The sequence below is a fragment of the Vulpes vulpes genome, chromosome 2, assembly GCF_048418805.1.
Source record: "Vulpes vulpes isolate BD-2025 chromosome 2, VulVul3, whole genome shotgun sequence".
In the NCBI taxonomy this organism is placed as follows: domain Eukaryota; kingdom Metazoa; phylum Chordata; class Mammalia; order Carnivora; family Canidae; genus Vulpes; species Vulpes vulpes.
In genome coordinates, this window is record NC_132781.1 from 153779086 (window position 1) to 153793020 (window position 13935).

The window sequence follows — 13935 nt, forward strand, 5'->3', positions numbered from 1 at the left end:
ACCAGCAAGTGTGATGTCTTCAGTTTTGTTCTTCTTTCTCAGGGTTGCTTTGGCTATTTGTGGTCTTTGGGATACCATACAAATTTTAAGGTTCTTTTAGTTCTGTAAAGAATGCCACTGGACTTTTGATACAATGGCATTGAATCTGTGGATTCCTTTGGGTAGTATGGGTATTTTAACTATTCTTATAATCCATGAACATGGAATATTTGTTTCTTTCCTTGATGTCTTATAGTTTTTAGTATACTTTCACTTCCTTGATTGAATTTAATCCTAGGTATTCTATTCTTTTGATGCAATTTAAATGGGATTGTTGATTTCTGTCATTAGTATATAGAAACACAACAGATTTTTACTTAAAAAAAATTTGCATCCTGCAGCATTACTGAATTCATTTATTCTATTTTTTTAGTCTTGAGTTTTCTGTATAATAACATGTAATCTGCAGGGCAGCCCCAGTGGCGCAGCGGTTTGGCGCCGCCTGTAGCCTGGGGTGTGATCCTGGAGACCTGGGATCGAGTCCCACATCGGGCTCCCTGCGTGGAGCCTGCTTCTCCCTCTGTCTGTGTCTCTGCCCCTCTCTCTCTGTGTCTATGAATAAAAAAGTAAAATCTTAAAAAAAAAAAAAATGTAATCTGCAAATGTGACAGTTTTACTTCTTCCTTTCCTATTGGGATGCCTTTTCTTTCTCTTTCTTTCTTTTTGTTTTTTTGGCTAATTGCTGGGGTTAGGACTTCCAATATTATATTAACTAAGTGGCAAGTGGGCTTTTCTTGTTCCTGATCTTAGAGGAAAAGTTTTCAGCTTTTACCACTGAGTGTGATATTAGCTGTGGGCTTGTCATATCTGGCCTTTACTTTGTTGAGGTATGCTCTGCTCCTCCTTTACCTGCTTTGTTGAAAGTTTTTATCACAAATGGATGTTGAATTTTGTTGAATGCTTTTTTTGTATCTATTGAGATATCTTCTCTATTGAGAAGAACATAGGACTTTTATACTTTGTTTTATTAATGTAGCATCACATGGATTTGCAGATGTTGGACTGTCCTCGCATTCCTTGAATAACCCCCACTTGATCATGGTGTATGATCTTTTTAAGTACTGTTGAATTCAGTTTGCTAATATTTTGTTGAGGATTTTTGCATGTATATTCATCAGGGATATTGGCCTATAATTTTATTTTCTTCTGGTGTCTTTGTATGGTTTTGGTGTAAGGATAATACTGGCCTTGTAAAATGAGTTTTGAAAGAGTCCCCTCTTTTTGTTTTTTTTCAAAGAGTTTGAGGAATAGTGGTATTCTTTTTCTTTTTAATTTTTATTTATTTATGATAGTCACAGAGAGAGACAGACAGAGAGAGAAGCAGGCTCCATGCACTGGGAGCCTGACGTGGGATTCGATCCCGGGTCTCCAGGATCGCGCCCTGGGCCAAAGGCAGGCGCCAAACCGCTGCGCCACCCAGGGATCCCTGGAATAGTGGTATTCTTTTGGAAGTGTTTGAGAAGCACTGGCATTCTTTTAACAAATGTTGGGTAGAATTCACCCAATGAAGCCATATATCTGGTCCTGGATTTTTGTTTATTGGAAGACTTTTGATTATTGATTTAATCTTACTAGTAATTGGTCTGTTCAGATTTTCTATTTCCTTATGATTCAGTCTTGGTAGATTTTTTCTAGGAATTTGTCCATTTCTTTTAGGTTGTCCCATTTGTTGGTGTATAATTTTTTTAAAAAAAATTTTATAGTAGTATCTTACTCTTTGATTTGTGGTACTAATTGTCATCTATTTCATTTTTGAGTCCTCTTTTTTTGGTGATTCTAGCTAGAGGTTTGTCAATCTTATCTTTTCATCTCTTTCATCCTTTTTATTGCTTTTCGGTCTTTATTTCATTTATTTCTGCTTGAATCTTTATTTCCTTCTAACTTTGGGTTTCAGTACTCTTTTTCTAGTTCCTTAAGGTGTTAAGTTGTGTTACTTGGGAATTTTGCTTCTTGAAACCAGCACTTACTGCCATGAACTTCCCTGTTAGAACTGCTTTTCTTGCATCTCAAAAATTTTGGTATATTTCCATTTGGATTGTGTCAAGGTATTTATCTTTCTTTGGTTTCTGCTTTGATCGCCCTCCCCAGGTTGTTCAGTAGATGTTGTTTAATCTCCACATATTTGTGAATTTTCTGGTTTTGTGTAACTGATTTGTAGTTTCATATCATTGTAGTTGGAAAAGATGCCTGATATCTTTCAGTCCTCTTAAATTTATTCACACTTATTTTGTGGATTACCATATGATCTATCCTGTTAAAGTTCCATGTGCACTTGAGAATGTATATTCTCTTGGTTTTGGAAGAAATGTTCTGTATATATCTGTTAAATCTAGCCAGTGTTTCCTTTTCTATCTGGATGATCCATTGATACAAGTGCTGTATTAAAGTCACGTCTTATACGGCTTTTCTCCCTTTATGTCTGTTAATATTTGCTTTATATATTCCTAGGTGTTTACAAATGTTACATGCTCTTGTTGGATTGACCCATTTATCATTATATAATGCTCTTTGTCCTGTTATAATCATTGTTTTTTTTGTTGTTGTTATTTTTGTTATAATCATTGTTAATTGAAGTTAACTTTTTTCTGATATAAGTATAGCTACCCCAACTTTCTTTTGGTTTCTATTTATATGGAATATTCTTTCTATCCCTTTGCATTGTTTGTGTTCTTACATCCAAGGGCGTCTCTTGTAGGCAGCATATAGGTTTTGTTTTTTAATTCATTTAGCCACTCTTTTGGAGTATTTAGTCCATTTACATTTAAAGTAGAATTATGGATAAGTATATACTTATTGTCATTTTGTAAATTGTTTTCTGGCTATTTCTGTAGTTCTCTGTTCCTTTCTTACCTTGCTCTCTTCCTTTGTCGTTTGATAATATTCTCTAATGGTATGCTTATATTCCTTTTATTCTTTTGTGTATTTATTAAAGGGTTTTGTTTTGTAGTTAAGTTTAGGCTTAAGTTGATAAAATTGTTGCCAACTTGTTTCATCACATTGAAAAGCTCATTATTTTTATCCCACCCATGTTTTTGATGTCACATTTTACATCTTTTTATCTTGTGTATATTGTAATCAGTTATTTTTACTAGTTTTGCCTTTTTAAGCATAACAATAAGTGATGAATCCACTATTTTTATTATATTTACCTTTCCAGTGAGATTTACTCTTTGATAGGTGTTCCTATTACTGGCTAACGCTCTTTTCAGCTTAAAGAGGTCATTTTAACATTTCTTGTAAGACTAATTTAGTGGTGATAAACTCCTGGCTTTTGCTTGTCTGGAAAACTCTTGAACTGAATAACTTTGGTTGGAAGGGATCTGGATTCCTTCCCCACACTAGGGACATCTTCAGCCATTCTATTTTATTTTTCTCTTAAAATATTTTATTTATTGGGAGACAGAGCCTACACACAAGTGGGGGGAAGGGCAGAGGGAGAAGCAGGCTCTCTGCTGTGCAGGGAGCCTGACACAGGGCCCAGTTCTATTGTGACCTGAGCCATAGGCAGACACTTAACTGGTTGAATCACCCAGGTTTGCCCCTCAGCCATTCTATTTTCAAATTAGATTTCTGTACCTTTCTTTCTCTTCTGGGAGCCCTATAATGAGAACATTATAGTCTGTTTGATCTTGTCCTATAAGTTCCTTAAGCTATCTTTATGGGGTTTTTTCCTCATTCTTTTTTCTCCTTGGTGCTCTGATTGGGGGAATTCTACTGCCTTGTCTTTGAGTTCAGTTATCCCTTCTGTTTCATCTAGTTTGCCCTGAACCCCTCTAGTGTATTTTTCAGTTCAGTTACTGTGTTCATCAGCTCTGTGACTTCTTCAGTGTATTTTCCATCTTTTTGTTGAAGTTTTTTGTGCATCTGTTCTCCCCAGTTTGGTGAGCATTTTTATGACCATTACTTTGAACTCTTTATTGGGCAGATTACTTATCTCTGTTAAGATTTTTTCCCTAAGGTTTTTATAAGAGATCTAGAATTCATAGTAAAATGTTCATATCACAGGGGAGCCATGGGAATAAAACCAACTCTAGATTGGGGTGGGTTTGAGTTACCTAATACATCATAAAAGATGTCCTACATAGCTGGAAAATAGGTGCCTTACTTACATACATTCTTACTGGTAGACATAAGATCAATCTGTCACATTTCTGAATCCTTGCTAATGGGGCTACTTTCTCATTTTTTCATTAAGAAAGGAGAAAAAATCCCCAGACACAAAGGTCCACACCTTGGGGGTTCTGCTTTAATAAGCTTAAAGTGTATTTATAACAAAGTTTAGCAATTCTGATGGACAGCCAGGGTTACAGTCTTAAATGCCTGAATTTGCAGTGTTTTGCATAAGGGACCACTGTACCTTAAAGCAGAAACTATAAAATTTTCCATCAAAAAAAAAAGTCTACCAGTTTGAGATACTAAAATAATTATTATGCAACCTCATTTTGCAGGGTGCGGGATGGGCATGGGGATACTTGTCACCAGTAGTATAAGGACTGAAGTCGTAACAGAAGTTTGGATGAGCCTTCTTGTAAAAAGTTAGACAACCTCAACCAAATATAAAATGTTGCTTTCCTCAAACAGGAATCCCAGGTGTTATTAAGCAAGCAAGCTCTGTGAGTGGAGTAATACACAACTACTACGGAGGACTTTACTTTGTAAATTCTTTCTACTAGATCATTGGCCGCAGGTGACTTAAATAGTAAAACAAGTCACCAGAGCTCCTTATCAGATACTTACAGATCTTGGCTCTGTTTCATCCGGTGAAAGTCCTTCAAGATCCCCATCATATCTGCAAAGCTGCTGGCCTTGGACAGAGAGACACAGTCATCCTCTTCAGATGAGCTGCAGGTAGCCTTGTGTTCTGGTTTGCAACATTCAGGGCTGGCAGAACAAAGCAGGGGGACTGATGGAAGCTCAGGGACCTCTACCTCAGTCTCCTCGGTGATGTCACTAATGACAAAGGAAGTTGTAGAGTGGAATGAGGATCCAAAACAAGGTAAGGGAGAAGAGACATTTGAACTTCCTGGAGATAAGAAATCTGGCGTTAATGAAGCCGAAGCTGAAAGAGAAAACAATAGGCATGGGTGGACATTGGGGCTAGAATACAGCAGTAATATCTTCTTTCCACAAGCAGTGTCTATCAAACATTCATTTGCTAGGCTTGATGCCATACATTCTGGGAAAGCCCAGGATGCCATCTGTGAGCCAGTGGAGGGTTCCTCCACTACCCTCCCCTCTCAGAATCTAAAGAAGATGCAAGAGCAGCACTGAGCTCTTCCAGTGTTCTGAGAGGGTAGAAAAATCCACCCCATAAAGGCTTAAGCTTCTAAAAGCTCCCATTCTGCAGTGGGCTGTGGAGTGACAGTCCTATTTCTACTAAAGCAACAGTGACGGATGGATCCAATGTGTCCTTTTCTCTAATTGGGCTAGTGCTTTTGACTGCTCCTATCTAACAGAATGGTCCCCCTAGTTTCTCAAATCTTAAGAATTTCCAAAACAAAAGATTTTCAAGTTTCATGCTTGTCTCTTGGGTGACAAAAATGTAGCCAATATATAAATGAAAAATTCAAATATAATTCCTCTATAAAGCTGCCATTTGAGGGAATTAAATATATGAAGATTACAAAGAACACTATGTAATTTTCATGTGTTCTACCAACAAGTAAGGTTTGGGAGCTAGGACTTTAAGGTGACAAGGAGTCACCTCAAAAAAGTGAGGATGGATGGAAGGAGTAGGATGATAAACCCTGGGCAGCTTGGGAGAGATCCACCTGTTGGTGTTTCATGCACTCACTAGGTCAAGGCAAACTCCCATTTCCAGTGCTTCTGCCTTAACTGCAGACAGACAGGTGGAAGGATGGAGAGGTGGTCTCTGGGAGAACAAGGAAAGGGAAGATAGGGAGATAAGAAAGCTTAAAGAGGTATCTCTCTTAATGGTGGGGAATGCTTATTTCTCACTGAAAAGGGAAGTTGCTTGAGGGCTCATGGAAGATGTGATCTTAAAGACCAATTGAAGAGGGTATTGGTTTTTGTGGCCAAGGGAGGTAATCTGCGGGGGTGGGGTGTCACAGGTTAAGCGAAGATTTTGTTCCTAATCAATCCAGTCAACCCAGAATGGCTGATGGAAACCATCCAAGGAGTATTACAGGTTAGCCAGTCCTGAGAATAGCCTGAGCCCTGGGCCTGTGTCCCCCCTGAACCATGGTCCTTGATTTCCCTACTCTTATCCTGTACCAAAAGCCAGGGGGAAAGGAAGAGTATGCTGAATTCTGGCCCTGATTTAGTGGCTCCTACCTGCATCAGCTGCCACTATTTTAGCAATCTGGCTACGTAAGTGGCTCAGCTCATCTTGCAGCTCCGTGGTACGGCTTAGGGCTGGTAGGGCTGGCTTCTTTAAGGCCAGAAGCCTTTCCTCGGACCCTCGCAGGTTGGGCACTGAGGCATTACGCTGCATGACAATCAGAGGGCTGGGCTTCCAGGTATGCCTCAGGGGCCGGGTGTCACTCCTGGACCAGAAAAAAGACAAGCATGTCAGAGCCAGCCACTGCATCCCTTCTAAAATTCCTTCACCCATTTGTACAGGAGTAACATAGCCAGGTTCTGTTCCCATTGACGAGTCCACAGCTTTTGTTCCTGTTGCCCTCGCAGCCCCTCATAAGCACTCTCCCTGGTGCCTGCCACCTCATCTGGAAGAAGCTCTCCCCATTCCCCAGCAGACCAGCTACTGCCTCAGCTACCTGACCCGGGCATATGTCTCCTCTTCATCTGCAGCAATCCAGGCGATGTCAGCCAGAGTAGGAACTGGAGGTACATCCCTCAGACACAGATCAGAGATGTTGGGCAGGGTCTACAGGGAAGCAAAATTCATCAAAAAACATTCTTGACATCATGGGAGGGGCACCTAATCCAGCCCTGGGTATCAATCAGAAAGGCTTCCTAGAGAGGGGAGAAGACAGTTCTTGGATGGAAAAAGGAAAGAGTTTGTGGGATTACAAATAGTTCACATCTGGACGGAGCTGGGTGTCAAGGGTGATTTGTTAAAAACTTTGATTCTAAGACCAATAATGAGCCACTAGAAGATTTTAAGTAAGACTCAGATTTTGAAAGATTACTCTGGCTGCTGTGTGGAACATGCATGAGAGAGTGAAGAGACCAGTTGTAAGGCTGTTAATATCCTTCATGCAAAACATGGTGGCCTAGAGCAGGGTTGGGACCTATTTTTATATGTAAAGTTTTATCAGATAGTCACACCAATCATTTATGTATCATCTGTGGTATTTTTTAAGCTGCAACTGCAGAAATGAGTAATTAAAAGTGTAGTTATGATCCCCACACTAAAATATTTACTATTGGGCTTCTTACTAACATTTACTAACTCCTGGCTGGAGCAAAGAAGTCTTCAGTGGGATTGGGGAGAGTTACCTTTCAACAGAGATGGCCACTAAGCGCATCTTGCTCTCTCCAGCTATGAGAATACAGGTATAAGGACATTAATAAGTTTCTCTTGGCCAGTTCTTTACAACACCTCCATAGCTAATTGGGATCTACACTGCTATAGCAACACTGTTTTAAGTGAACTTGGTAATACGAATATTTGAATTTAAATAAAAAGAAATGATATCAAAAGAATAAGAGGATTCCTTAAAATAGCTCCTCAACCCAGATGAACAATAACCAGGGAACAGACAAGGCTGAGTGACTTTATGTTAAATGAAAGATTAGGAGGATTCAATCATGCTATGATTATAAGAAAGTAAAAAAACAAAAAACTAAACCAAAACATTATTTTGCGTCATGACTGTGATTATATGCATTTTCCTTTCTTTTTCACTTTTCATAACTTATTTTTAAATATTTTTGTATGGGTAAATTTAAGTCATCAAGATTCTCTTTATTAAGGAAATTTACAACAGAAATCCAGGGACAAATTCTCAAAAACCCATCTATACATGAGTTAAATCGACCAGGAGTTGAGAGCTCTCTCTTTCAGATAGATAACCTGGGTCTCACAGGAGCAATGTGATGGTCCAAGGTTACGTAAGAAAGGACTTCTACTGACCCAGAAGTTATTGCTAAAATGGCCATTTTGGGGAAGCTTCCATTTGTTTTCCTTTCCAGAGTGCTGCTCCACTATGGACAATTAAATGAACACATATAAAGTATTTAGCACAGTGCCTAACACACAGCATGTGCTCAGTAAAGTTAGCTAGTATTACTAATAGTACTCCTGCATACTCCTGCTCTGTGCTCTTGATCAGTCCCTGCTCAGCAGCACCTGGTCAAAGGACTGAAGAGGCCAAGTGTGGGGACAACATCCATTGAGTCTCTCACACTCCCTAGCTATGCTTCCCTCTTTTTTTGATGTTTGAGATGGCTAGGACCATATCTTGCCCATGCCCTTTAGGCAATTATGGATAACTGGCAATCTAGGTCACAGGACAGCCACCCCACACTACAACACTTCCAACTCCATCCCTGACTCTAATACCAACTCTGATACCACTTTTGACTCCAGAATGAATTCCTACAACTTCACAACTAAGCCTTTGATACTTCATTTCTGTTTCTACCTGGGTCCATGTCTTTTCAGGCATATATTTGTTTCCACTGTGTAGGCAGAAAGCTGAAGTACTTGTGTCCCAGTTCCCAAACATACATACCTTAAACATCTAGCCTAGAGCTGGTTCTTAACCATTAGTTCTCGGAGGGAGGTAGCTGGGGCTAATAAATGCTACTTAGCTTTCTACTGCAGAAGAATGGGGCCGGATTCTGATAGACATTCGCCAGGTAAGAATCTGCAGCAGAGTGGGTGCTAAAGGCCCCTAGACACAGAGGTAAGCCTTAAGAAGTCTAGTAAAGGAGTGGCTAGACTTGGCCAGAAAGAAAAGGATCGAAGTAATGGCCTCAGGGAAACATAAAAATAGGCTGCCAAGTGATCCAGTCTTAGGGGTGGTAAGAAAAGTAGAGTTCAACTCAGAGTCACACAGGACTCAATGTCCCACATGGAGACCTGCCAGGGTTGCAGGCAAAGACCTCAGGGCACAGACACAGCTACTCTGGGAATCTGGCTCAGCAAGAGCCTTTGGCCTACTCTGATAAACTGCCTTGCAGGAGTCTGATGAAATCTTAGTCACTTAGAAGTGGCATCAAAGATGCAACCTTATTCATTTATGAACAGATTGAAGTCTGACTGTTGTGGTCATAGTTTTGTGTTCAATCAGGAAGGCACAATGACCAGTATCCACAATATGCACGTAATATATGTTTCCTGACAAAATGAAAAAGTGATCAGGAAAGTAATCAGCCTCAGCAACACCAGGTAGTCTGGGCACAGATGCAGCACCATATTCCCACAGCCTCTGAGCCTCTACACCCTACCCTTCCAGTATACTTACCTCAAAGGATGCCCGGGGACATGGCTTCAGGGGCAGGTTAGTCCCAATTCTTCTCACTACACTGCGAGCAGCCCCATGTGGCTTGTTTTGCCAGATTGGGATGGTCTAAAAGGAGAGAAACAAGAAGTCTCAGAGATGAGTCCAACTACTATTCCATGCTCACCTCGATCCCTTTAGCAGGGAAACTGAAGTCCCCAATCCCAGGGACAGGGTATGGTGTGGGGGTCCAGTCTCAGTGTGAGTGAGGGCAGGTTCCCCAGTTGCCAACCACTTATGGGGACATCTGCTGCTGCCAACGCATGGTAAATGTTGGGAGGATCCAGTAAAGGCATGAGGAATTAGTTATGTATAGGAATCATAGAAGTTTCCCACCCTTCCCTCTGCCCAGAAAAGCAGAAACACAATGACTGCTTAACTGCCCCAAAGACTATAGTTGGTTTTGCCTGTTGGGGAGCGAGTGGTGGGGATTATGTGGAAGGGTCATCACAGGGGAAAGGAATAATTAACTGGAGAGTCTCAGAATGTCCTACAGAACTTCAGCAGGCCCAGTACTCAACCCTTCCCCCACCACAGCCTGTGCCCTTACCACATTGGCTTCCATTCCTGACATTTCAACCGGCTCCTGCACTTGAAGGACAAGGCAGCCACAGGGCAGCTCCAGGGGCTTGGGGAGGCTGGAAGCGTGACTCCTTCATATCAGGCCATCTTAATGAACACCAGATTTCTTTTCCTGTGAAACAACCCCCACAGTGGAGACTCAATGGCCACCACTCAAGCGCCACAAAAACCAGGTCCTGCAGAGCCATGACTAACACCAAGGTTTCTTTGATGTTTCACAGAGGAGAAAAACAGCCCAAGAGGCTGTCCTCACCCAGCAATGGCTCCAAATTCAGACCCTTGAAGGTTCTGTTCCAGACCTGTGGCATGAGCTTGGCAAACTATGGGAGCTTCCTGATTCCTTAGGTTTCCTGAGGCATTACTTGTAGAGATGTAAATAGAACTCTCTTGGTAGTCTAAAAGCCAAATTGTTGGTACCATTTGAATCTAGCATTCATTGTTGAAGATGGGGTGTGAAAGCCCAGCATATGCCACCCAGCCTAGCACTACTGGGTCCTGGCAAAGGGGAAATGTAAAGTAGACAATAGGAGAATAAACAGCCAGTTCTTGTCAGTCTCACTCTACTGGGCTACAGGGAAAAGAGCCAGAAAATTTTATCCTGCTTAGCCGGCTACTGCTCTTATAGCCTTAAGCAAGTCCCATAACTTTTCTGAATGTTGGTTTTTCCATATGTAAAAAGAGGACAAGAGCTCCCTTCCTAGATTACCTTAAGGATCATTCAGTGAAATAGAGGATTTTAAAGTGCTTAATGAACTCCTGATTGGATTCTTCACAGCTGCTCTCGTCTGGTGAGCAGATGCAATCAATGAACTCATTCTCTTGTTCATCAAATGTAACAATACCTACTCTGTGCCAGGCCCTGAGCTGGGTACTGCAGGGGCTATGGAAGGATGCTCTCAAGGAACTCACAATATGGAAGAGAAATAGGACTTGAATACATAATTCTAGTAAAGACTGAATATCATTGTTAAGAAAGGTACACCTAAGCAGGTGGCCAGGTGGGTACAGGCCCCTGACCCCAAGGCCTCATGGCGAGTTTAAAGGGGGTAGGAAAGGATGGAAAACAGCAACAATAGCACAGGTCCCAGACAGGAAGTGAGAGGGGTGTAAAGAGGAAGAGAGAAAGGTAAACTGAGGCTCAAGTCATAAGGGCTGGGAATGCTCAGGGGAGAAGTCACTGGGGAGCCAAGGGCAGGTTCTGAACGGGATGGACTGAAAACTCCTGCAGGATTTCTCTCTCACCTGAGGGAGAGCAGTTATCACTCACTTCCCGATACAAAGGAAAAGAAGCTGGAGAGAGGAAGTGTCTAAGGTCACTAGTGGTCATGCTAGTAGAAAGCACTTCAAGTCTGGTTTAAATTGTGCTGCCGTCTGCGTGGGCTCAACTCCCTGCAGTTCAAGGCTTTTATCGAAGTCCCTCTGTGTGCCAGGCTCTGGGCTGAATGTCGGTGCCGCCACAAGCTCCACAGAACTTGTTTCTCACTCTGGACACTACAGCCACTTCCTCTCCAGACTTCCCCCCAAAGACTCAATTAGGCCTAACAACAGCCAGAGCCGTCTTTCTAGGACACACTGCTCCTGTGTTTAACACCCCCACGGCTCGCTGCAGCCCACAGGGTACCATCTAGACCGGGAATGGCCTGCAGGGCTCTCCACAATCAGCCCCACCTCACCAGACCAAACTCCAAGGCCCCCCGCACCGCTGGACAGCGCACCTCCCGGCTCCCCGGGCCCTTCAGCCCTTCAGCCGAGCGGACCGCCTCCGCCCCCATCCACACTATCCTCTCTGCCTGAAACACCAGCACCTTCTTCACAAGCTCATCACCTCTGCATTCCGACAGTCAGGTCCTTACCGCCCCCTCTCCCCCAGCGCCCCACGTTTCCTTCTGAGCCCTCACAATAGTAACCAGAACCCCGTATCTGCTGCCTGTCGCAGGGCAAAGGCTTCCCAAGGCAGCACAGTGCTTGCCTGGTCCCCGGAGCGCGAACCAACGAGAACTCCGGTTGGGCCTTCACCCCCCTCCCCCCCCCCCTCCCCGCCCCAAGGGTCCTGGGCTAGAAGACTTCCCCCAGTGCGCTGGTAATGCAGGCTGGTGCTCATCAGCCCTGCGCTCCCACGACGCCCCTTTCCAGACCGCCGTCATGGCCTGTGCACACACGCTCTCCCGCAGGAGACTCGGGGCTCCTCCAGAGCAGGGCCTGCGCTCATCCCTCCGGGGCCAGGCGCCCCGTCGAGGCCGCGGCGCTCGGTGGAACTTGGCGAGCGACAGCCTGCGTGGGCCGCTCGCGGCCGCACTGGGGGAGCCGCTGCGGGGACCTTGTCCGGGACACGCCTCCCCTTCCCCGGAACGGCCCGACCCCACGGGGCCAAGGTCGGCCAAGTCCTCGCCGCCGCCACCGGCGGCCCTCGGACCCGCAGGCCCGGGCGCTGGTCCCAGAAGGAGCGAGGCGGCCGAAGTGGCCCGGCGGGCCGCGGAGTGCAGCGGCAACGAGAAGCCTCCGCTGTCGCGCGGCCACCGAGGCCGGGAACTCCGGCGAGCAGCTACCCCCCGGGCACCGAGTCCTCCCACCCTCAGCCAAGCGAGGCGGACAACACCGGCTCCCGCGAGAACTGGCGCGGGAAGAGGAGCCGCGAGCTCCGCACAGCGCCTTGCGCTAGGCCGCGTCGACAGTCGGGCGGGCAGACCGCACTCCGCCTCCGAAGCGGCACTCGGACCTAGTCTCACCTCGGACTCCGGCTCCGGGACTCACCTCACGGCCCCTCCTACCGCAGCGGGCAGCCCAGCCTCAACCGCCCTCACTTCCGCCGACCCGCCCCCGGAAGCGATCCTTGGCGGCTGCGCACAGGGCAGTGGCCCCGCGCGCCCTCGGGAGGCGGCCTCGGGCGGGGCGGGGCGGCCTCACGGGCGGACCCGAGGAGGGGCCACGCCCACCCGCGGCCACGCCCGCGCTGGCCCGGCCTCTGGGAAAAGTTGACGGCGCCTGGAGATCCCGCGGCCGTCTGGGGCGCGTCGCCGCGGGTCTGCGCCTCGTTGCCGCTCTCCTTGGGTAGTCCTGATCCCACCTCTAGCGCCCGTTGGACCACGTCGCCCGCGCCCCAAATGGTGTGGCGTCTGCTGTCCCCTTGAGAGCGGCCCCCCTGGCGTTCCAGGCCCCCGGACCGACCCCTGGCCTTGCCTCATCTCGCCCGCTCCGCTTCTCACACTTCATGCTTCCCAGCCGAGACCTCCACCGCCTCCTGTCCACCTCTCTCCTCGGATCCTACCTTTGTAGCTGTCTCCTGCGTATCCCACACGCACAGGGCAGATTCGGTGAGACAGGCTGGCAGGCAAGAGCCCAGGGGCATTGGGAAAGGGACCCGCTTTCCTTCCGGACGCCCCGCACCGCTCCCTCTTCTTGCTTAAACCCTCACGCCCCGGTGCTCGGTGCTCGGTGCTCGTCCTGGTCTCCAAACAGCCAGGCCTGGGTCACGTGCCCTCCTCTGACCTCAGCAAACAGCCGTGCCTGCTCCCAGGCTGCGGTTCCTCGGTCTCAAAGCCTGCAAGTCCTAGCGGCCAGGGACAGGCTGTTCTCGGGGGACAGGTGTGGGCAGTCACACAGGGCCTCTTGCTTGAATGCTCTACTGTTGCCCTCTTGAAACTATATTATTATTTTACATATACGTATATGTATGTATAAATATAAAACAAGGGGCACTGCAGTTTTCATTTTGCACTGGATCCTTCAAGTTACATAGCTGTCCTGGCCAGAGACCTCAGAGTTGTCCACCCAGATCCTATCCCTGCTTAGCATCTTTCCTATCCCCATTCTTCGTCACCTTTTTTTTTTTTTTTTTTAATTTTAAAGGCTTTAAAAAAAAAGATTATTTTTTTAAGTAATCTCT

At 45.5% G+C, this 13935-nt stretch overlaps 1 protein-coding gene across 9 annotated transcripts in view; it reads right to left on the reverse strand.

Moving 5' to 3' along the window:
• The window catches only part of MTFR1L (mitochondrial fission regulator 1 like), a 20902-nt gene extending 7370 nt beyond the window's left edge, over positions 1-13532 (reverse strand). For 3 of the 9 annotated variants that reach the window (XR_012000095.1, XR_012000094.1, XM_026014332.2), the window contains exons 1-6: positions 12779-12897; positions 10021-10164; positions 9435-9539; positions 6777-6886; positions 6334-6545; positions 4777-5098 (exon numbers count right to left, since the gene is read on the reverse strand). Coding sequence is in view for 5 of the 9 variants with exons in the window: in XM_026014332.2 (XP_025870117.1) it covers positions 4777-5098; positions 6334-6545; positions 6777-6886; positions 9435-9539; positions 10021-10044 (773 nt within the window). In the remaining 4 variants the exon portion in view is untranslated. The other 6 variants (XR_012000096.1, XM_026014331.2, XR_012000097.1 and 3 more) reach the window with 4 other exon arrangements.
• Between the last annotated feature and the right edge of the window lie 403 nt (positions 13533-13935).